The sequence below is a fragment of the Typopeltis vanoorti genome, chromosome 17 (genome assembly GCF_054136105.1).
Source record: "Typopeltis vanoorti isolate ZY-2024b chromosome 17, IOZ_Tvanoo_1.0, whole genome shotgun sequence".
In the NCBI taxonomy this organism is placed as follows: Eukaryota; Metazoa; Arthropoda; class Arachnida; order Uropygi; family Thelyphonidae; genus Typopeltis; species Typopeltis vanoorti.
The window spans coordinates 33640572-33665087 of record NC_143565.1 but is presented as its reverse complement, the minus strand read 5'-3'; the positions used below and the strand labels follow the sequence as shown (position 1 = coordinate 33665087).

The window sequence follows — 24516 nt, the reverse complement described above, 5'->3', positions numbered from 1 at the left end:
CATCAACACTCTCAATCCACCTCACCAATCCTATATCCATCCCTATGTGCTGCAGTTTACTGATTAGAATTCCATATTATATCCTGTCAAAGGCTGCAAAGTCCAGAAGTATCACTGTAAACCCATTACCTTTATCCACCTCAGCTGTAACTGAATTATAAAATGTGAGCAAATTACTGAGGCATGACATACCCTTCCCAAAACCATACCACCTACCCCTCCCATACAGTATCCCATGGAAATCTATCCATTCCAACTTCTCCAGTACCTTGACAACAAACTCCTATATGCTGATCAGTTAGTAATTTTCTACATCAGTCTTGGAGCCTCCTTTATGCAATGAAACTATTTTCTCCTCTTCTTTCTGCCCCCCCCCCCCAAGGACTAACCCACAGCTGACACTTAGATTAAACAGTGGTCAAAGGCACTGACAATTCCTAGCACCTTCACATAAAATTTGAGCTGGTATAGAATTTATTCTCATAGCTATATTCACATAAGGTTCTGTAATATGCTATGCACCTCTATTTCATTTAACTCAGTTCCCATATAAGTCTTTGCATCTCTTGTTGCTGCAATATCTCTACCTGGATGATATACTCTTGCAAAGTTCTACTATTTCGACTGATTTCAGTTATCTCCTTATCATAGGCATTCATTAAAATCATTCTGCCATAAACATTCTTCCTTTTATTTGAAGCATATCATAAGAACTGTTTAGGATTGTTTTTGGCCTGCACTGCTAATTTACTTTCACTCTGCTTTTGCCTTTTTTACCATACTGGTTATTCCTCTGGCTTGTGTACTGCTCATGTTCCTGCTAATAACCTTCCTCCTTGAAATTCCTCTGCATTTTTTTCTTTTTTTTGCAGCTCCAGCTTAATGATGATATTCATCCATTTTACTTCCACTTGATTTACTCTCCTGACTCTAGCATGCAGACTGCCATTACTTCTCTCAAACACTCCTTTACCACTTCCCATGCGCTATCAACATCAAGCCCATGTAGTTTCACATGCTATGGCATTGATCCAAGCAATTTCCTAAGCTTGTCATACTTACCAGCCCTGTAATTCCACATATACTTTCTCTTAACTGAAAATTCCACACATTTATCCACCTATCAGGTCAAGACCATATGATTACTCTCACTAATTGGCAGCAATGCAGTCATACTGGTTATGGACAAATTCTCAGATGCAATTACTAGATTGAGTACTCTCAAAAACCCTAGTACATTCCATCACATGCTGCTGGAATAATTATTTTTAGTAACTGCATAAATTCCATTTCCTCCCTTCCTTCCATGTATCCTTTCAATCTATTCTCATAGTTGAAGTTCCCCATAATAATTACCTGCCATCCACTCATTGAGTTTATTTGCCGATGCATACTATCCCCATCAGCAAATAAACTCAACTGCATCCAACTATATTTTGTTCTGTTGGTCTCTATCTCACACAAGATAACCTCAAATGTGCTATTTTCAATGGCCTGCAGTTGAACTTCTACTTTCTTTGGTTGCAGTTCATCAGCTGTCATCAATAACATTCCTCCCCCATTGTTTTCTCTCTATCTTCCCTGAACACACTATACCTGTTTTGGATGATTTTGGAGGAAAGTGAAGGAATAATATTGGCCAAATCAGCAGAACACTGTCCATGAACATATCTGTAGAAGAAGCACAAGGCAGAAACTGAACATCTATGAGAGAGGGATTGAAGTGAGTTTGTGAGAGAGGGAAAATTGTTAGTCAGATTGCACTCTTTTGGATAGAATCGATCAATCTTAGAGAGGATTTTGGTGCAACACCCCAAATATGGGAGCAATATTCTATGGCTGGGCAGATTTGGGCTTTGTATAGAGTTAGCAGCTGTGAATGTGTGAAGTAGTGTAGTGTCTTGTGCAAAAAGTACACCAAGTTTTTTGGCAGCTGCAGAAGCTATAGTTGAAATATGGTTGTGCCAGGAAAGATCAGAGGTGCAAGTCAGTCCTAGGAAATCTGATCTTATTTCAATATCTCAGTATTACTGGAGGTAAGGGGGGGGGGGATACGAGTCCTTTTTTGTGAGAGATCAGAAAGAACTGAGTTTTGATGGCATTAAAGTTTACAGGGTTGTCACTGCCCAACTGGGATATATCTAGGAGATCTAAGTTCAGGTCCCTGATCATCGTAGATCTCGAGGATTCTAATATTTGAGCACTAACAGATTTGTCAAATGAAAAGGAGGAATAGAGTGTACTGTCATCAGCAAAGTTATGTATAGGATTGGAAGTCTGTGAGAGCAGGTCGCTTATATACATCGCTTATATACAGTTGCATCAATGAGGTATACAGCTGGTAATCTTTTCACTCCCAAAACACATAACTTTACCCTTTACCACATTAAACTGACATGGTCGATTAACCCACCATGACATGTAGTGAGTGACCAGTGAGAAAGCTAGCGATCCAGTTGCAGAATGGGAAAGGCAGACATAGAATGGCAGTTTGGTGAGTGGGCCTCTGTGCCAAATCTGATCAAATGCCTTTGAAATGTCGAGGGCAACCATGTGAATTTCTCCAAATCTCTCCATAGTCTGAGTCCATAGGTGGGTGGTGAAAGCAAGATCAGTTGTAGATCGCAAGTGGCGGTAAAGTTTTTGTTTGTTTATAGTCAGTTATACCAACAAATAATATTTACTTTGGGATTGCTTATAACACACTGGGGTCACTAAATGTCCCATAATTCAAGATCTCCTCAATAAAGTTATTCCAGAGTTTTGTAAGCCAAAATTCCTGGAATTTTAATCAGCATGGTTTTTTTTTTTAATAATAATAAATTAATATTTCATATGAAATACAGGTAGGCCATCAAAAATCTGGCCATCGATAATCCGGTTCCTTCAGATCTCCGGCATGGATTTCAGAGCATGCATTTTCAAATTTTCCGTGTTGACGCGCCACTGTTTTCTGTTTATGTTTTGATGGCGCTGTAGTCGATAAGCATTGCGATAACCTGCTTATTCCTTCTCATTTTATCATTTATTTGCCGCTGTATAGCCCCATTATGGATTCAGTAAAGAAAAGAGGTGGTGTAAAACACAAACATTGTGCATTGTCGATCGCAGAGAGAGTGGAAGTGCTAAAAAAACTTGACAGCGGCATGTCTGTGCAAACCATTTGTGAAACATATGACATTGGCTCTTCAACAGTGTACGATATTAAAAAAACTGTGCAAGTTCTTTTCTGAAAGTGTATCAAAAAAGCAAATGTTTGTAAGGAAGTCAAATGTCAGCAGACACTGCACGATATATTCAAAAAATAGCTAGGAAGCAGGAAGAAGCAGTAGTGGCGTCCACACTTGATAATCCACTACTATTAAATTCAAGTCAACCAGATGTGCGGTCACTATCAATATTTTATTAATTAAAATTCTGAGGAACTATTTTATTCAGTTGAACTAAAATTCTGTAGAACCATTATATTTAGTTGGTGAACCTAAAATTTCATAAGCTTTTCCATTTTGTGTTTAATTTTCTTTCTTTAAAGGACTGTACAGGTAGTCATTTTCTGTTAAAAATATACAGCATATATAATCATCCAAAATCCGGCATTTTCAAAAATCCGGCACCCTTCAGGTCCAGAGGTTGCCAGCTTTTTGAATACCTACCTGTATTAATATGAGTTACCTTTGCTTTAAACAGTGTGAAAATTAATATATAAATAATCTTTAATGAAGATAAATCAAATCTTCATTTGATCTGTCTAATCAAATGAAGAAGTCAGCATTAAATGACCTGATGATATATTTTAATGGTCTAAAGCTAAAAGCCTATCAGCTATAAAAAGTCAATCTTGTAAATCTTATTTCATCAATTCTGATAATCTTGGGTTTTCATTGATGTTAATCATTTCAGTTGTACTGGCAATTAAACCCAAGATTATCATAACTGATGAAATAAGATTTACAACTTTATTAGCAAGTATTTATATGAAACCAGCTGATTATTTATTCACAATTATCAGGTTATTAATTAATATAAATTGGCACTTAATACTATAGTTCCCTTTTTTTTTTCTTTATGGAATTTACAAAGCTACCAAATGAAAAGAAATCAAACATATAAGAATATCTTAAATGCACTAATTAATCCAACATTTTTACTCTGTAATAATTTATCTTGCTAATGTTATAAATGTTGTTTCCTTAATTTATTATGATTTATGATGCATTATTTAGGTAGGGGACATTACTCTCTGGTTCCCCTTTATATGCCCTATCGATACTCAAACTACCTATCAATTCTGTGGCCGTCACTTAGATTGCTCACATGTGCGAATTCGATAAACAAAGAAACTGCCCCTAGATAGAGCCAATTCCTTTATTGAAAATCTGGAGCTGTCTCTGTTGGGGTCTGGAAAATTTGTTTGTTAATGCTGCGCCATACAGAACCCTTAGATCAGAAAAGCTTCTTAATCAAGGAGTGAACTCTCAGAGTGACACACGGTTATACAATTTATATGATAACAGTTTCCAAGTTAGCTAAATCCCTTATTTTAAACTCTTATTGCAGTCGTGGTCTTCCCCAATTGATTAGTTCTGCTCAGGGTTCTACTTGATGAGTGGTGCATTGGATTTATTCATAAGGCAATTTGTTAGGTAAAAAAAAAGGGTTTATTCATCAAACTATCACAATACAAAATTACAAGACTTGTCATATGACTAAAGTAAATCTTTCTCCTAAGTTAACAGACTTAACTATACAACACTTCAGTATTCCTAGTTGAATTCTACCAAGAGACAATATTAATTATGAATCAATTCACTGATTTCTAACAATCGCATCTACAATTTCTCTCAATGTTTAACTTATTAAACTTCAAGCATTACTAAACTATAACATACTATATACAAATTATCACCACACTACATCAGAATTCACTCTCAGAGATTAAAAACATTCTGGTATCAGGCTAAGCCCTAAAGTCCTGTTTCATATCTTATTTAGGTCCCACTAATATTTCTTGCACATTAATACACACAAAGTTCTTTTATACACACAAAGGCTACTAAAAGATTCGTATGTTACCAGGACCATCGGACTTCATCGGATCTATTGTTATGTCCCTTTGTTCGTTGTTTATTCATTTATATTTTATAGACCTTTTCTCTTATTTATCTACGTCTAAGACCCTAACTTTAATACGAGCTTTGGTGCTAGATATAGAAGTTATCTATACAATCTGGCCGATCCCTAGATTGATCACATGCATTAACTACTTAGACAAAGGGTTTTACCTCAGAATGGAGACAAATCCTTTGTTATTACTGTCTGGAGATATTTCCCAACTAGATACTGGCAAATTTATTTGTTTTGCTGTGCCAGCCAATATCATTAGGTTAGAAGGTTTCCTTAACCAAGAAAAACCCTCAGATAAACATATAGCGATGATCAGTCTACCATTAATACTTAGCATTATCTATATCACCTTTGTCAATTGTCGTTTGCAGTTGTGGTTATTGATATACTATTCTATCCTGCTCTGGTTCTAGATTAAATGAGTGGTGCATTGAATTCAATCTCAGGCAAAACACATTTATATACAAAGCCCATTTATTGAGATCATGAGATTGCAAGTTCACATACATACACTTTACTAAATTAATATCATTCTAAGTTCGATTTAGGACAACTAAATTTCAACTCGACTGGATTCTATCATGAGATCTCTCTCTCTCCAAGATTAAACATTCCCTCCATACAATATACTGACAAAATCTTGCATCCATACAATTATTCTACTTAATTTCGTTAATCACTTCACATAACATTATTGACACAATGCATCTATTTAACATTCTCTAAAGAAACGTTCATTGGAGTTAAGCAGTTGCTATCCACAATAATCACTTAATAGTTCTACACTAAATGTCCTTGCAAACTATCTTATAACATTTCTTCTCTTCAAAAGGAAAAGGAAAACTAAAAACTGTACATTACCAATTTTCAGGATGTTCAACAGGTCCATTACTTAGTTCTTAATTCAGTTTGCACTGCTCGGTCCTTTTTTCTCTAATGTAACTAGAACGTCTCAGCCTGGCTTTGACCCACATGGTCATTCATGGCAGTCCTTCGATCTGGCTATCTCGATAGGCTGTCATTGTGCCCACTCTTGACTAGTCCCATTGCCATTTGTCGTCGTCCACATTGTCTACTCGACTGCCGTACTCAATTATTCCTTTCCAAAAATGTACCGAGCCAGGACTTTGGAATGACGGTTGTCGACATCCAACTACCTAAGACAGTCCGGAATCCATGAAGAGGTGAGAGAGAGACCCGACATCCACAAAGAACAAAAAAAGCCCTCTCGAAGGGGAGCAGACGCCTTTTATCTTGCACCCTATACCGCATCTCCTTGTGCACACGGGATGACCCTCTCCTCCGCATCTTCCGAGAAATACAAGCACGTGCTGTTCTCCATGCAAGTGCCACTGCCTTAGGCCAAGCGTTCACCTGAAAGTTTTGTCAGTGGACTTTGAACTTTTGATTTTATCTCACGACAAATATTTCATATAGAATACCTCTTAATTGTTACAGTTTACAAAACAGATCATATTACTTAGATTAAATAAATTCCAATTTATAGCACTTTTTCAGTCTGCTTCTTTACTTAAGCACAAGCATCTCTTTGTAGATTTATTATACTTGTTAAATACTGAATGAAAATTTTCTAGAATGAAAACTCTTCATTCAAGATCTAACACTATCTCTCAATCCTTACAATTCTTTCCACAGCTCATTCCTTCTTCCTTACAATTGTCTTTCTGATGGGCCAGCCTGGAACTCATAATCATGACTTATCCTCTCTGATGTAGACGAGAACAGCTCTGCTTAAGTTGGTCCACGTGGTCTAGCATGACTGTCAGCTTGCGTTGATTCTTCCCGCTTTACTGATGAAATGCCCGCACTTGGCTCGCTACTTGGCTGCATACCCGTGTCTAAACATCGTTCTGTTGACCGCTCTCACGTATTCATCTCACGGAATAACTCGAGCTGGGTCCCTCGAGTGACATGCGCCAAAGTTGAGAGAGAAGCAACCCAACTGAAGAGCATTGAGAGTAAGAGCCTACGAGAGAGAGCAAGCTAGCAGTGTCAAGCTTTTTATATCGTACCATGAGCAGTGCTCCTACACTGTCATACCTTTCCGCTCGGTACTACTCCTTTGCACGTGTTCTGGTCCTTCTCCTCGCGTCTCCCGGGAAACTCCTGCGTTTAACTTGCTCCATGCGTATGTGACTGCCATGGGGCATGTTACTAATCCAAATGTCTCGTTTGCGAACTTTGAACTCACTTTTAGATACTAACATAATCCTCATCAATTTTTCTTCCATTGTTAAATTTACAAGAACAGGTAATATTATCTTACATAGAATAGTCCAATATTAAAAGCGTTTATTTAAATATTTTTGAAGCAATTAACATCTCTACTTATTTCTCTCAGTGATTTGATGCTTCTTAAATCCTAAATGAGATATTTCACAATGAAATCTCTTCATTCAAGATTTAACACTACTTCATTGGGAGAAGCACGAAGATTTTTACCGATTAAATGTTTCCCATGTAATAGAGAGAGGAGAAGAAGCATGGTGATCAAAAATCAGCTGGCAATAATTTACAATTCTTTAAATGTTTTTTTTTTTTTTTTTTGTAGATTTTACAGTTTCTTTCTTTCTTTTTTTTTTAAAAAAATAACTTTATTATGAGATAAAATAGTTTTATAATTCTAATAATTAAAATGTATTCTAAAAAAATGAATGTACCTGATGCTAGAGCTAATGCTAGTATTCCACCAGTGCTAGTACCAGCAATCCAATCAAAGCATTTAATGATGGGTAACCCTACTATATTCTCGAGTTCTGAAAGTATTTGAATTAGAACAAGTCCACGAATGCCACCTCCATCCAAGCAGAGCACTCTACATGTATGTGTATCTCTATCTCTTTCATCTTTTTCCAAAAATTTTTTGAGCAGGCTAAAATCCTTTAGCTTCTTTTTGTTTATTGCATGTGATACTGCTGCAGATCCAATCAGTTCATTGTATACTAGAAAACCAAATAAAAGATATAATGTTAGGTAAAGAAAATAATCTTCAACTAAAGTTAGTGTAAACAGGGATTTTTGACAAACACAATGAAGGGCTAATTCTCAGTATGATGGGTTTGCGTGTACTGTTTCATTCAGTTAGGATGAAATTATATCTAATACCATAAAGAGTGATTCTGTCTATTGCTGGAGTTCAAATACTGTAAATATATTCAGTGTATGAAATGAGATAAGATGAATTAAGAAAATCAATAAAAAGACATTACTTAGGTAAAAACAGTTCTTTATTCATAAAAGATTCACTTGACATGTATTTTCAGTACGATCGATTACCACTCTCTGGAAGATCCCTGTAGGAGCAGAATTTTTTTTTTTTTTTTTTCAATTTTGTAGCTGGCTTAAAGGTAGCATTAAGGTTGTAATCGTGTAGCATTCTATTTATTTTTCTGATATTCCTTTAATGTATGGATGCCTACAGGTTTACTGTAATCTATATTATTTCTATTTTTAGATGTAGTTTTGTGAAGAATTTCAGCGATAGTATTTTTGTTATAGCCACTGTTTTCTTTGGCTTTTATTCATTTCAGCATTGCTAATAATTTGCAATACATGTTTAAGAGTATAGTCATAAGAGCAAGCTCTCAAGCATGAATTACACTGGCCAGTATGTGTGGACTTGTGGTAGATGGTGAAGATAGACTGCCTGAGGGAAGATGTGTGACAAGTTTATCCAAAAAATGGAAGTGAATATGTTATTTAGTTGAAAAACATACTCCACTCCCCCAGCCCATCCTGGGGTATACAGAATCTAACTTGTAACTAGAGCCTCCAGAGATCATAGCTGGTTTTGACCCTTTGATTGGAAAGATCTGGGTTCAAATCCTGTCTAGGATGCGAAAAACCTTTATTAGGGATGTCCAACTGAAGGTGACTTAACTAGTCTCACATGAAAGTGGCAGGGTTTTTCCTCCAGGAAACTTCATCCCACAAAACAGATAAAATAAACTGGCCACAAGAACACACATGATTAACAGATATAATACACTAGCCTGATAGCCTGAGTTGCTTCAGCCATAATCCTAAGCCAACCTAATTACAAGTAACCTTCGTATTACGCGGATGTTAGGTTCCATAGAAATGCCGCATTGTATAAATCGCGTTATGCGAGACTCAGATCACATACAAAAAGTAGGGTTATGTTCCAAAATCGTTTTTTTTTTTTAAATTACACAAACAACAATGACATATCCAACAAAAAAATATTTTTATTTAATTCAGGTATTCATGTAAGTTAAGAAAACATATAAACTATGACACAAATACATAGTATAAAATTATAAAAATTACAAATTGTAATTAAGCTTCATTGCACGTAATGCATAGATTCAGTGATAGTAATTTTGCTATCACTGAAATAAAAATAAGTGCATGCATATTTTAATCTTTCATAGCACGAGGATTTGAGGATCGGTTAATAAACATTAGTTTTGTAATGTAATCACCTGATGCATTACTACAAAACAGTAGATAATTCTGTCTTTGGAAATTTTGAATTCAGGAGCTGATCTTTCGTTTATCAAAATATAGGTGCATTTTGGCATTTTTTTTCCAATATAACCCGGATTCATCAGCACTGAACACCTGGTCTGTATTATAAATGTTTATAAACTTTGAGAGTTTTTTGTTTAATAAGATTTCCATCCAAAGGAATTTTCTTTTGAGCGCATCTTCTTTCCAAATCATTAGAGATTGCTTCATTTTTCTCTTAGAAAATTGCGTACAAGCAACGAGTTTGCACTTACCATTGACCCAGCAATAAACACTTTCTCGGATTTTATGTTCATTGTGTTTGATTGTTTGAATTATTGATTCATTTAAATTCAAAGTCCTTACAGCAACTAGTTTTTCTCAATTTTTCAATCGATCCATGATTTTAATTTTTTTTTCTTCGAGACAAATTTTATTTTCAATATTCATGTTTTCCCTTTCAATGCAATTTGTGGTTATTACTATAAAAATAATTTTTTTACATAAAAGAGCATTACATATTAATTATGTCTGTAATTCACCAGAAAATAAATTGCTCAGCTTGAGATAACACACTTATGACTTTTAATGCACTTTCCTGGCAAAAAACGAAGACAATTTTCAACAATAAACACTTTATGTGGTATACAATTGACGTACATGCGTGCTAAAAGATGTTTCCCCTAATATAAATTCACTACTTATATCTACCTGCGCGATACGGGCAGACACAAATTTAACGAAGATAAAATTTGATTTTTAAGTCGTGCGGTGAAAAATATATGAAAAAAGGGTTACTACAATTTCTAGACTGTGTTTTTGTCAAAACCGTGTTGTATAAGTACTGTGTTGAACAAGAGTTACTACAGTTTGTAGACCACGTTATATTGAAACAGCATTGTATAAGTACCGCATTATACGAGGGTTACCTGTACCTGAAACTTACCTTATGTTGGTGAAATCAGATGCACAATTCCAATATGGGGGAAAACACATCAAATTTAACAATTTTGGTAAATCAGGCCTCTCTGATCATATGTTTAACATTCTACACACTGAACTGATTGGAAAGCATTGAACTGGATTTGTCTGATGTAAGGACCTGGTTCCTTACATCACACAAAAACTTGGTATGAATGCAAATTTAAAGAAGTGCATGAAATTTTAATCAATAGCCTAAAAATCCCAAGAATATAGATTAACACATTCAGCCCACAAGTTGTCCAGAAAATTCTCACTACAGGACTGTAAGCAATAATTTCCACTCTTATTTCATATACTGGCCACCACCAATACAGTTTTTTTTATTCTGTTTTAATTATTTGTAATCTTTAGCCCAATAGATAATAGGACTCTTGCTTTGATGTAGTAGGGTTTCCTTTTTTTTCAACAAGGGTAGCAAGCAGTTGACCAAATTAATGTATACTGATGTGTACTGTATTAAGCTGGGCTTTTTATATATACAAGCACATTCAGGTTCATATGACATGTTAGGCTCCAGGCCACTGTTATATATTGAATAATTACTTCTCTTTTTTTTTTTCACTTGTAGATGGACTTAATAATATTTTTAAGCAGTCATATGTGTAACAGACATAAAATAAAGCATTTATGTCAGTTACACAAACTAAAAATACACAAATAAAAAATAGAATAACTGTTGCCAAAATGAAAAAGTTTTTCCATTTCAGCAATGAGATTGTCATGTTTAAGGAAATCTGCAGTATTAACTAGTGTAGCACTGATTTGTTTTAAACAACTGTAACAACAGCAGTGTGAAGTAAGTTTAGCCTGCATCCTATTTCAATGATACACCATTGTCACTAAATTTAATAATTTTAATCTTAGCTGATAGCTGATAATGATTGATTTTTATCTGCAATTATTAACAAAACTAAAATAAAACAACAGTTATAAACAGCTAATAATTCACAATGAAACTCTAAAACACAGATACACACAGAATGTGAAGCAATATGAAGAATCAAATTGCTAAAAAACCATCGTATGAGGGAATGAAGTATCATATAACTGAGCACTGGTAATCGAAAGGTATTGAATGAGTGAATCATTGTAAAGTGAAACATTACAAGGCAGAGCATTACTGTGTGGGTGTGTGCACACGTGCGCTCCAGATGATAACCTTGATATGAAGGTCGAAATGTCAGGTAATAATTCTGGTTATATTAAATTGAAGTAAATTACTCTAACATGATAACTGTTTGTTAAGAACTTCATTATAACATAGTGATTAGTATTATAACAATGCTAATCACTATGTACATTAAAGAAAGAAGGGAAACTCAACACATACTCTTATGAATAAGTACATTAAGTCTATAGCTTTAATCAACTCAGAAATGGATCACATTCAGAGTATCAATGAACTCATAATTAAGAGATAAACCATTTCCTAAAAGGATTTACCTAATTTTAGAGAGAAACAAAAAAAAATTGCAAATGTAATGGGCTACTTTGTAAAAGAATCACAACTGCAAGTTCCCCATGTTGTATCAAGAGATATTTGCAAAATCCGGTGTTGATAGTGCTGTGTTATAATCAGTGATATTATAATTATTATGAATAATTAATCTAAATTCTTGATGAATGAAGATCACAAAAGACTGCAATATTTTGTTCTTCAGAAGATCAGGATATTTAATACATATATAAATGTTCTGTCAGAATCATTTTATTACTTAAGGGAAGAAAATAATTGTCTAAAAATAATTTTAATGTAATAATTTAATTTGATTACAATATTTCAAGTTTGTGAAAAAAGCACTATTAACAGGTACGGTTAAATACAAATATTAGAAACAGTATATAAATAATCAGACAATTATAGAAATACACATCCATAATTTGTATTTCATAACAAAATTCTTGGCAGTGGCATTCTTCATTATAACAAATAAATCTGCCGCACACACACCATCATTGGCTTATGTGCTGTATGTGTATATATACTGTATACACAGACACACACACTGCTTGGAAAGTCAAGAGACACCCCCCCCCATGAGTAAGGTGCATACCAAGTAATGAGTCGTGTTTATAGCTAGTATAAATTGTAGGAATATGATGCTCCCAAGTCAGTGCAACTGTATCCAAGTGAAATGGCTGCAAGAAGTGACCTGATGGAGTTTGAAATAGGTATTGTGATAGGAAGTCATGATGCAGGCCTATTTGTTCCACAAACTGTTGATACCATCAGTGATACCATACTGAGATGGAAGTGCAGGGAGTCAACAGCAAGTGCTATCCTGTTGAGTGGACGACCAACAACACTCACCGAATGTGGGCATAAGGTGCTATGAAGGATAATATGTAAAAAACACCATTCTTCAGCCAGCATGTTGAAGATGGAGTTCCGGGCATCGAATGGAACATGAATCTGCACAAAAATATTCAAAACCAAGGCTCACAACATGGGTTTCCATGGTAGGACTGCAATATGCAAGCCCTACGTTACCTGAACCAGCAATGCAAAGATCGTGTACAATGGGATCTGAAAGCTTGGAAATCTGTGCTATGGAGTAACAAATCGCACTACACCCTCTACTGAGAAGATTGATGGATGTGGGTGTTGAATGCAGTTCCAGGCATCGACTGGAACACGAATCTGTACAAAAGCATTCGGAACCAAGGATCACAACATGGGTTTCCATGCTAAGACTGCAATATGCAAGCCCCCACATTACCCGAATCAACATGGCTAGTGAGAAAAGAAGCGTTGTAGACGTGTCTAAGAAGAGCTCCTGATTGAGATAAGTTATTCTAGGAATAATTAAGTATATATTAAGTATTACATAGTACATAATATTGTTTCCTTTAGTAGTTTAACGTGCCTATGTGTTTTTTGAATATTTAACAGTAAACTGATAGATCGATTATCTGTGCTCATGGCTCCCATAAAGAGGAACATAAAGATGGCATCCAGGTCACCATATTTGTCAGAAAATCTTAATTTAAAAGACTTGATTCAGTGTTCCATTTGCAAAATGTATGCATCGAGGAGAGTGGTTGGAGTCTGGTTAAACAACGATTGTGGAGTGAATGTGTGCAAAAAGTGTAAAGAATAAGAGGATTTAAAGAATGTTTCAGGTCATGTGAATGATATTGTCGAAAGTGAAAATCTGAATAACAGTGATATTTGAGGTATGAATGAGGATATTTGCGAGGTAGTACCCAATAGCTGTGAGAGTGGCGTTGATAGAGTGAATGAAATTAAGCATACAGAACGATTGAATGAATCATTGGAAAATAAAAATGACGACACTGATGCAATGAGTGAAACAGCTTTATTACACAGAATGATACATAGTGTAAACCAGCAACTGGAACGTTGGCAAAAATCTTTAACAAGCGTACCAACTAATAATTGCAAAAGTATGATAGAAAAAATAAGGGTATGATAGTGAGTATAAACTAAATGAAAGAGCGTGTATTGTATGGAGATTCCCTAGTAAGAAGTGTGTTAGTTGAGAGTTTAACAAAATCGTACAAATCGATTTTGTTAAACGCACGACAAATCGGTGTGACTGTAAAGAATGTAAGCGAGTCAATTAGGATGCAAAAACAGCGGGTGAAGGAATTGATAGTGGTAGTGGGTACAAATGATTTGAAAAGAAATAAAAAGGCTATGATTGAGGATGTGAAGGAATGGCTTGAGGCAGCAAAAGAAAAGAGTGAGAGAGTTAGGATGGTGAGTCTGTTGCCACAGCATGACAGTGAAGAGTATAGAAGGAGGGCCATAATTGCTAATGACTTTATGCATGAATTATGTTTGATGAATGGTGTGGAATTTGTGGATGTGTGGAATGAGTTCGATGGGCGAAAGGATTTATATAAAATGGATAGATTACATCTGAATGGATTTGGTATGCAGAGACTTGAAAAGGTTTTGTCGAATGTGGTGGAAGTGAAGTTACAGAACCAGGGAAACTAGAGTTATTAAGGGGGAGAGGGAGTAGATTTGCAGATTTTAGGGAAACAGTAGAGTGTGTGAATGTGTGTAATATGCCAAAGCAAGTAGGAAAGACCACGAATCAGAATGCAATAGTTAGTATTAGGCATCAAAATAGGGATGGGACAAATCGGCTTCTTCATTTCATGTATACAAATGCCAGAAGTATTAGGAACAAGAGGGAAGAATTTTTGGCCTTGGTTGGCACTTCCAGACCACAGGTTATTGGCATTAGTGAAACATGGCTGACAGAAGATCACACAGCTAGTGGGATTGAATGTGAGGGGTATGGTGTGTTCAGGAGTGACAGGGAGAATAAAATGGGGGGCGGAGTGTTATTGATGATAGCTGATGAGCTACAGCCAAGAAGAATAGCAGTGGAACTGCAGGACAGAGAAAAGAGCACATTTGAGGCTATTTGGTGTGAGATTGAAATTAGCAGAACTAAATATACAGTTGGGTACTGCTATAGACCAGGTGATGGAATAGATGGTGGAGATAGTATGCATAAGCAAATAGAAGAAATGAGTGGAAGGAGGGTAATTATTATGGGAGATTTCAACTATGGTAACATTGATTGGAAGAAGGAGAGGACACATGGGAGGAAGGAATTGGATTTTATGAGGTTATTAAGGGATAACTATCTGCGACAGCATGTAATGGAAAATACTAGGGTTCAGAGAGTGCTTAACCTGGAAATTGCATCTAAACATTTGACTGTAACGAATATGACCACGTCGCCACCAATTGGTGAGAGTGATCATAGGGTCTTGACTTGGGAGGTGGCTAAAGGTGTGGATTTTACAATTAAGACGGGGTACATGTGGAATTATCAGGCTGGTAAGTATGACAAGCTTAGGAGATTCATTGGTTCAGTGCCATGGCATGTACAACTGCAAAGGCTAGAAGTTGATAGTGCATGGGAGGCAGTAAAGAAGTGTTTGCATGAAGCAATGGCTGACTGTATACCTAGAGTCTGAATAATAAATCAAGTAGGGGTTAAATGGATGAATAACACCATTAAGCTTGATCTGCAAAAAAAGAAACAACTATGGAATTTAAGGAGAAAGGTGACCTACAGGCACATGAACGGTATAAAGCGCAGGCCAGAAGGGTAACGAGTGTGGTAAGAAAAGCAAAAAAGGATTATTATTACCACGGGCTACTCCAGGAGTCCTTAGACTCATCGAGGGAGGCCCTAAACATCATGTTCACACAGCTGTTCAGCATTCTCACAGTATCTATCATACCTTGCCTTGAACTCGCTCACTGTCATAGCACCCACAACAGACTCTGGCAGCTTATTCCACTCATTTACCACTCTAAAAGTAAAGAACCCAGCTCTAACACCCCTGCCAACCACGCTCTTGCCCAGCTTCCATGGGTGTCCCCTAGTTCTCCCACCACCAGTCCTGATCTCAAAAATATCATTGAATTAATCCTATAGAATCCTTTTAGCAATTTAAATGTCTCAATCATATCTCCCCTTTTTCGCCTATCAACTAGTTTCTGCAACCCACAAATCTTCAACCTGTTCTCATATGGTGCATTCCATAGACCTGCTATCATCTTAGTCACTCGCCTCTGGATCCTTTCAACCTCCTCCCCATCAAGAAGGAACCGAGGTGACCAAATCTGGGCACAGTAGTCGAGATGAGGTCTTATCAGGGCTCGGTACAGAGGTACAATAACTTGTTTTTCTCTGCTCGTCAAGGTATTTTTCAACAACCAAGTGAGTTGATGAGCTGATTTAGCTACTTTCGCAATGTGCCCCCTAAACTTCATCTCCCTATCCACCAATACTCCCAAGTCCCTGGCCTCATCAATCTCTTGGAGTACAGTTCCACCAATGTGGTATACTGCTGCTAATCTTTTCACCCCAAAATGCATAACCTTACATTTTGTCACATTAAATTGACATCCATTCTCCTTAGTCCAGAACTCCAATCTATCTAAGTCATCTTGCAAGACTTTGACATCTTCTGCATTCACTATCGCCCTACCCAACTTTGCATCATCAGCGAACAAATGAACTATCCCACTTAGACCATTCCCTATATCGTTAATGAACAGATTAAACAGCAGTGGTCCAAGAACAGAACCCTGTGGCACACCACTAGTCACAGGCCGTTTTTTGGACTCTACTCCTGAAAAAACTACTCTTTGATATCTCTCCATCAACCACCCAGCTATCCATCTCACCAACCCTATATCCATTCCCATATGTTGTAGTTTACGAATTAGAATTCCATGTGGTATCCTGTCAAACGCCTTTGCCAGGTCCAGCAGTATCACTGTAAACCCATTTCCCTTATCCAGTTCAGCCGTCACCCTGTTATAAAACTTGAGCAAGTTACTGAGGCATGATCTACCCTTCACAAAGCCATGCTGTCCTCTGTACAGTATCTCATTTTCATCAATCCATTCCTGTATTTTTCCCTTGACTACTTTCTCCAAGACCTTGACAACGACTCCTGATATGCTGATCGGTCGGTAATTTGCAACCATAGTCTTGGATCCTCCTTTATGCAGTGGAACTATTTTCCCCTCTTTCCACGCCTTCGGGACTAAGCCAGACCTGAGACTCAGATTAAACAACATGGTCAAGGGCACTGATAATTCATTAGCCGCTTCATGCAAGACCCGTGCCGGTATACCATCCAATCCCACAGATGTATTCACATTAAGGTTCTGTAATAGACTATTCACCTCCACTTCATTCATCACAATTCCCATATAAACTAATGGTTCCTTCATTTTTTCAACGTCACCACCTGGATGATATACTTTTGCAAAGTGCGCGCTCAGTAACTCCACTATATCGACTGGTTCAGTGAACTCTTTACCATCGTCATTCCTTAAAATCATTTTGCCATGTACAGTTTTTTTCTTGCTTGCAGCATATTGAAAGAACTGTTTGGGATTCTCTTTTGCTTGCATAGCTAGTTTCCTTTCATAATCGGCTTTTGCTGTTTTTACCACACTCGTTACCCTTCTAGCCTGTACTTTATACCGTTCGTGTGCCTGCAGGTCACCCCTTTCTTTAAATTCTCTCCATAGTTGTTTCTTTTTTTGCAGCTCAAGCTTAATGGTGTTATTCATCCATTTAACCCCTCCTTGTTTCACTATTCGGACCTTAGGTATACAATCAGCCATAACCTCTTGTAAATGCTCTTTGATCACTTCCCATGCTCTATCGACGTCCAGCCCTTGCAGTTGTACATGCCATGGCACTGATCCAAGCAATCTCCTAAGCTTGTCATACTTGCCAGCACGGTAATTCCACATATACCCTGTCTTAATCACAAATTTCACACCTTTAGCCACTTCCCAGGTCAAGACCTTATGATCACTCTCACCAATAGGTGGCAACATGGTCATATTCATTACAGTCAAATTCTCAGATACTATTACCAGGTCAAGCACTCTCACACCCCTAGTATTTTCAATTACATGCTGTTTCAGATAGTTATCCTTTAATAATTGAATAAAATCCATTTCCTTCCTCACATGTGTCCTCTCCTCCTTCCAATCAATGTTACCATAGTTGAAATCCCCCATAATAATTACCCTCCTTCCACTCATTTCATCAATTTGTTTATGCATACCATCTCCACCATCTATTCCATCACCTGGTCTATAGCAGCACCCAACTGTATATTTTATTCTGCCAGTATCAATCTCACACCAAATAGCCTCAAATGAGCTCCTTTCACTATCCTGCAATACTTCAATTCTCCTTGGCTGCAGTTCATCAGCTATCATCAATAACACCCCTCCCCCAATTTTATTCTCTCTGTCCCTCCTAAACATACTATAACCTACACATTCTATCCCACTAACTATTTCATCTTCCGTCAGCCATGTTTCACTAATGCCAATAACCTGTGGCCAGGAAGAGCCAATCAAGGCCAAAAATTCTTCCTTCTTGTTCCTAATACTCCTGGCATTAGTATACATGAATTGCAGTGTTCCCTTTGTCCCACCCCTATCTTGATGCGTTATTCTAAATATCCCAATCCCATTTTTTGTTCTTATTGCTGGCTCAGGTACATTATATACATTTTTACACTCAACTGTCTCACTGATGTCTGGATATCCACTTCCCCCCCTCCTTGGTAGTTCTAGTTTCCCTGGTTCTGCACATCCATTTTCACTTCATTCAGCAACACTTTTTCCAGTCTTCGCACACCAAGTCCATTCAAATGCAGTCCATCCATCTTGTATAAGTCCTTTCGCCCATCAAACTCATTCCACACGTCCACAAATTCCACACCACACCGTCCGCATAACCTGCGCATAATATCATTTGCGATTATGGCCCTCCTTCTAAACTCCTCTCTGTCATACCGCGGTAACAGACTCACCATTCTAACTCTGTCACTCTTTTCTTTCGCTACCTTTAACAATACTTTCAAGTCCTCTCTCATAAAAAATTTATCACCTTTCAATTCATTCGTACCAGCCACAATTGTTATTTCTTTCACCCTCTGTTTTTGCATTCTAATGCTCTCACTTACATCCTTAAATTTCGCACCCGGCAAGTACGATTTAGTTACACTCCCATCTATTACTCCTCTTAATAACGAGTCACCATACAATACTCTCTCCTTCATTTCAGAAACTCGCCCACGCTGTTTATTTCTGTTAGCCGAATCACTCTGGAAAGAGTTTTGCAGGTGCTCTAATTGCCGCTGTGCATCTTGTATCACTGCGCGCAGCCTAGCGATCTCACTTCCTACAAATAATTCCTCATTTTTTTTATCATTCAAACCATTTTCTCTTTCTGTATAATTGCTCTCACTCTTTCTTAGATCACCGCTCACATTGCCATCTTGTACACCGCAATTCCCTATCGAGCCACTATTTTCACTCGCATTCTGGCTTTCTTCAACCATAACTGTCTCACAACCTGACACATACTTCGACTCCTCACTTTGCATACACTTTCTATGAAAGAATAATCCAATGAACATGCAGGCTAATTCTCTTCAGCCTGCATGTCCATTGGCCATGCAGGCTAAAGAGAATCCTAAACAGTTTTTTCGATATGATGCAAGTAAAAGAAAAAATGTATATGGCAGAATGATTTTAAAGAATGCTGAGCGAGCACTTTGCAAGAATATATCTTCCAGGTGGAAGATACATTGCAGAAATGAATGAACCAATAGATTACACGGGAATTGTGGTGAATGAAGTGGAGGTGAGTAGTCTATTACAAAACATCAATGTCAATACATCTGTGGGATTGGATGGTATACCGACTCGTGTCGTATGTGAAGCGGCTAAAGAACTGTCAGTACCCTTGACCATTTTGTTTAATTTAAGTCTCAGGTCTGGGTTAGTCCCCAGGGGGTGGAAAGAGGGAAAAATAGTTCCACTGCATAAAGGAGGTTCCAAGACTGCTGTTGTAAATTACCGACCGATTAGCATATCAGGAATCGTTGTCATGGTCTTGGAGAAGTTAGTCAAGAGAAGAATACAGGACTGGATAGATGAAAATGGGATACTGTATGGGGGACAACATGGTTTTGTGAAGGGTAGATCAAGCCTCAGTAACTTGCTCACGTTTTATAACACAGTGACGGCTGAACTGGATAAGGGTAATGGGTTTACAGTGATTCTACTGGACCTTGCCAAGGCCTTTGACAGGATACCACATGTTACTCTAATCAGTAAACTGGAGCAGATGGGGATGGATACAGGCTGGTGAGATGGATAGGAGGGTGGTTGATGGAGAGATATCAGAGAGTGGTTTATTCAGGAGTGGAGTCCAAAAGACGACTTGTGACTAGTGGTGTGCCGCAGGGTTCTGTTCTTGGACCACTACTTTTTAATTTGTTCGTTAACGATATAGGAAAGGATCTGAGAGGGAGTGTTCACTTGTTTGCTGATGATGCAAAGTTGGGTAGAGCAATTGTGAGTGCACAAGATGTAAAAAATTTTGCAGGATGATTTGGATAGTTTGGAGGACTGGGCTAAGGAAAATGGATGTCAATTTAATGTGGCAAAGTGTAAGGTTATGCATTTTGGAGTGAAAAGATTAGCAGCAGTATATCACATTGGCGGAACCTTACTCCAGAAGATTGATGATGCCAGGGATTTGGGAGTGTTGGTGGACAGGGAGTTGAAGTTTAGGGGACACATTGCAAAAGTGGCCAAAACAGCTCATCAAATCACTTGGTTGCTGAAAAATACTTTAACAAGCAGAGAGAAACAAGTTATTGTTCCTCTATATTGAGCCTTGATAAGACCCCATCTAGACTACTGTGCCCAGATTTTAGCACCAGGATATCTTCTTGATGGAGAGGAGGTGGAGAGGATCCAGAGACGAGTGACCAAGATGATAGCAGGTCTATGGAATGAACCTTATGAGAAAACAGGTTGAAGATTTGTGGGTTGCAGAAATTGATTGATAGGCAGAAGAGGGGTGATATGATTGAAACAATGAAATTACTGAAGGGTTTCTATAGGATTAATCCAGAAGATATTTTTGAGAATAGGATTGGTGGTGGGAGGACTAGGGGCCATACATGGAAGCTGGGCAAGAGTGTGGTTAGCAGGGGTGTTAGAACTAGGTTTTTTACTTGGAGAGTGGTGAAAGAGTGGAATAAGCTGTCAGAATCTGTTTGTTGTGGGTGCTATGACCGTGAATGAGTTCAAGGTGAGGTATGATAGATACCGTGTGAATGTCGAATAGTTGCTCTTGACATGATGTTAGGGCCTCCCTCGATGAGTCTGTCGACTCCTTGGAGTTGCCCGTGATAATAATAATAACATGAGTATCATCTTCAGTGATGAAAAGAGTGTATGCAGTGGGAAATGGAAGCTTGAAAAGCTGTGCTATGGAGCACTGAATCACACCACACCCTCAGAACAGATGGACAGGTGCAGGTGTGGCAGATGCCCGGTGAACATCTCTTACCAGAATGCGTAACTCCAACTATTAAATTTGGAGGTGGCAGTGTTACAATATGGTCCTGATTTTTATACTTTGGCCTTGGACCCCTGTTTGTGATGCAACAAACACTGAATTCCAAGAGTTATCTGAACATTCTGGACAATACAATGCTTCCTACGGAAGCATTGCATACTTGTGGTGTTTCTACATAACTGACCATCTCTTTCAGCAAGAGAATGCACCAAGTCATAAGGCTCCTGCTGTAACTGCATAGCTTGTGATCATGAATGTCACCAGACTTGACTTGCCTCCACAGAGCCCTAATCTCAACCCTACTGAAGATCTGTAGGATGAGCTAGAGCATTGGGTGAGATCAAGGGACGTCTGCTGCACAACAGTCCAAGACCTCATTACATGCCTACAGGAATAATGTTCCAAAATTCCCACTGACTGGTGTCATACATTTGTGGAAAGTATGCCCTGTAGGATTGCTGCAGTCATCATAGTGAAAGGAGGTCTTACATCTTATTACGATGTGTGCTATGGCTGTATGGCCCTCACACTATGGTGTCCATTGACTTCTTTTCAAGCAGAGTGTATGTATGTGTGTGTGTGTGTGTGTGTGTGTGTGTATGTATATATATATATATATATATATATAAATTTCCTTCGAAAATTATATATATTTTCAAAGGTAAATGAATTTTCCTTGGAAAAGCATTGGATTTATGGAGCAGTGAGAACTTTTCAGTAGTTTATTAGAGTTAGTGAAATATTGAGTTTGTTAAAATAATGTTTGCTATTGGAGAATTAACTGTACTTTTATTTTTGTAAAATTTTTTGTTGCTTAATTTTTTCGATTAAAACCAAATCTGACACGATTCATAAAAGTTTAACAGTGACCCTAAATACCAAATTTCATTAAATTCCATCTGACCAGAGTGGAATTATTACTATCATTCGAAATCATTTCCAAGTAAAAATAGTTTGAATGTATCCAAAACCAAGTTGACAAATTTTAGTGGTGATCTAAGAACCAAATTTCATCTTACCAACAAATAGGTCTTATTCTTCTTCTTCATGTAGCTTCCTCAGTGAGAGGGTACAGCACCATGTCCTTTCAGTTCTCTCTGTTGGTGGCTTCCTTTTTGTTTCTGCATAGCCATGTGATCCTGTCCATGATCTTATATCTTCAAGCCATGTCCTTAATTTTTTGCCTCTTGATCCTTTTCCCATAATTTTTCCTTCTAAAACTGTTAGTATCCTCTGTCCTGCTGAACTTCTCAGTACATGTCCTGCCAATCTCATCTTTCTCTGGATAATTTCCTGTAATAAAGATCTCTGTGTTCTCATTCTCTGTAGGACATCTGTATTTGTCACATGTTCTGTCCATGGGATTTTCAGAGCTCGCCTATAGCACCACATTTCAAAGGCCATTATCTGTCTTTACTCTCTTCTTGAATAACCAGGTCTCACTTCCATATGTGAAAATTGGCCACACTAATTTCTTATCATTCTTTTCTTTGTCTCGATACTCACAGAACTTCTGAGTAGATCTTTATTTTTCCAGAATGCATCTTTAGCTATGGCTGTTCTTATTTTATTTCTTTATCTTGCTTTCCATCTGCAGTAAAGTAGGTGCCTAAATAGGTCTTACTTTGTGCTATTTCAAAATATTATGACAAATCTTATTTCATTAAAAATTGGTCTGAATCAAACAAAAATTGAGATGGCCTAATAAATTTTGGTAAAGGTCCCAAGTACTAATTACAAATAAAATCTATACAAACAAAACAGAGTATGTTTTGTTTGTATTTGTATTGATCATATTTAAATATTTAAGGAAGTTTCATAATCAATTTTTAAAATTATCACAAAACTTGCATATAGAAGAGGCAATGATTTAGTCAACAAAGTTTATAAGTGAGACAGTCAATACTATCAATACTAGACAAAGGGTATTTATGAATTTTTGGGACACATATTTTCTGAGTGGTATAACAATAATATCCACTTGTGATATCTTCTGGCCAAGAAATAACATGTTTAAAAATTTCTACACTTTCTGTACATTAATCTATAATCTAATTTATAATCAATCAATCAATAATCCTGGCCAACTGGTTGATATACCCACTCTAACCAATATACTGCAGGTTTGAATCTCAGTGTGGACATGAGAATGTCAGATAGGAGATGAATTTCAATGGTTGGTGTGTGAGACCACTGACCAGCTTAGTTAAGTCATGAGGTTCTGGATGATACAAAAAAAAAAAAAAAAGATAAATCTAAATAAATAACAAAATTAATTATTATTACTATTGTATAGTATCTCAATGGAGTCTGGAGATTCATCATGGTACACTCAATAACTTTCATACACAAAAAACTTAGCATACCTCTCCTTAAACTCATTCACTGTTAGGACACACACACACACACACAACGAATTCTGGAAACCCATTCCACTCATTCACCACTCACTCTCCATGCAAAAAAATCTAGTCCACACACCCTTACTAACCACACTCTTACATAACTTAGATAAATAACCCCAGGTTCTCTGACTAGTTGTCTAATATTGAAAAATTTCCTTTGTATCAATTTCATAAAACTCTTTTAATACCTTATAAGTTTCTACCACGTCCTCTCTTTTCTGCTTATCAACTAAACTTTGTAACCCACAAATATTCATACTATCCTCATAGAGAGTATTCCACAGACCTGCCATCAGCTTGTTCATTTGTCTCTGAATCCTCTCTACCACCTCCTGATCCCCAACAAACCCAGGTAACCAAATCTGTGTACATTAATCAAGATGAAGCTGAATCATAGCCTTATAAACAGGGATAATAACTTCCCATCTTTACTTTTTAGTGTGCTTTTCAACATCCAAATAATCATTTGAGCTATTTTCCAACTATTGCAATATTTTACTGGATGGTACTGGATTTCCTGCAATCCAGTACCATCAATGTCATACACAGCATGTAACTTTTTCAACTCGAAGTGCATAACCTTAGATTTTGCA

At 37.2% G+C, this 24516-nt stretch overlaps 1 protein-coding gene across 2 annotated transcripts in view; it reads right to left on the bottom strand.

The window, feature by feature from the left end:
• Window positions 1-24516, bottom strand: part of iPLA2-VIA (calcium-independent phospholipase A2 VIA) — a 369611-nt gene that overhangs the window by 93781 nt on the left and 251314 nt on the right. For both annotated transcript variants that reach the window (XM_090407696.1, XM_090407695.1), the window contains exon 9: window positions 7806-8087. In XM_090407696.1, coding sequence (XP_090263822.1) covers window positions 7806-8087 — 282 coding nt within the window. The remainder of the gene's footprint in view (window positions 1-7805; window positions 8088-24516) is intronic.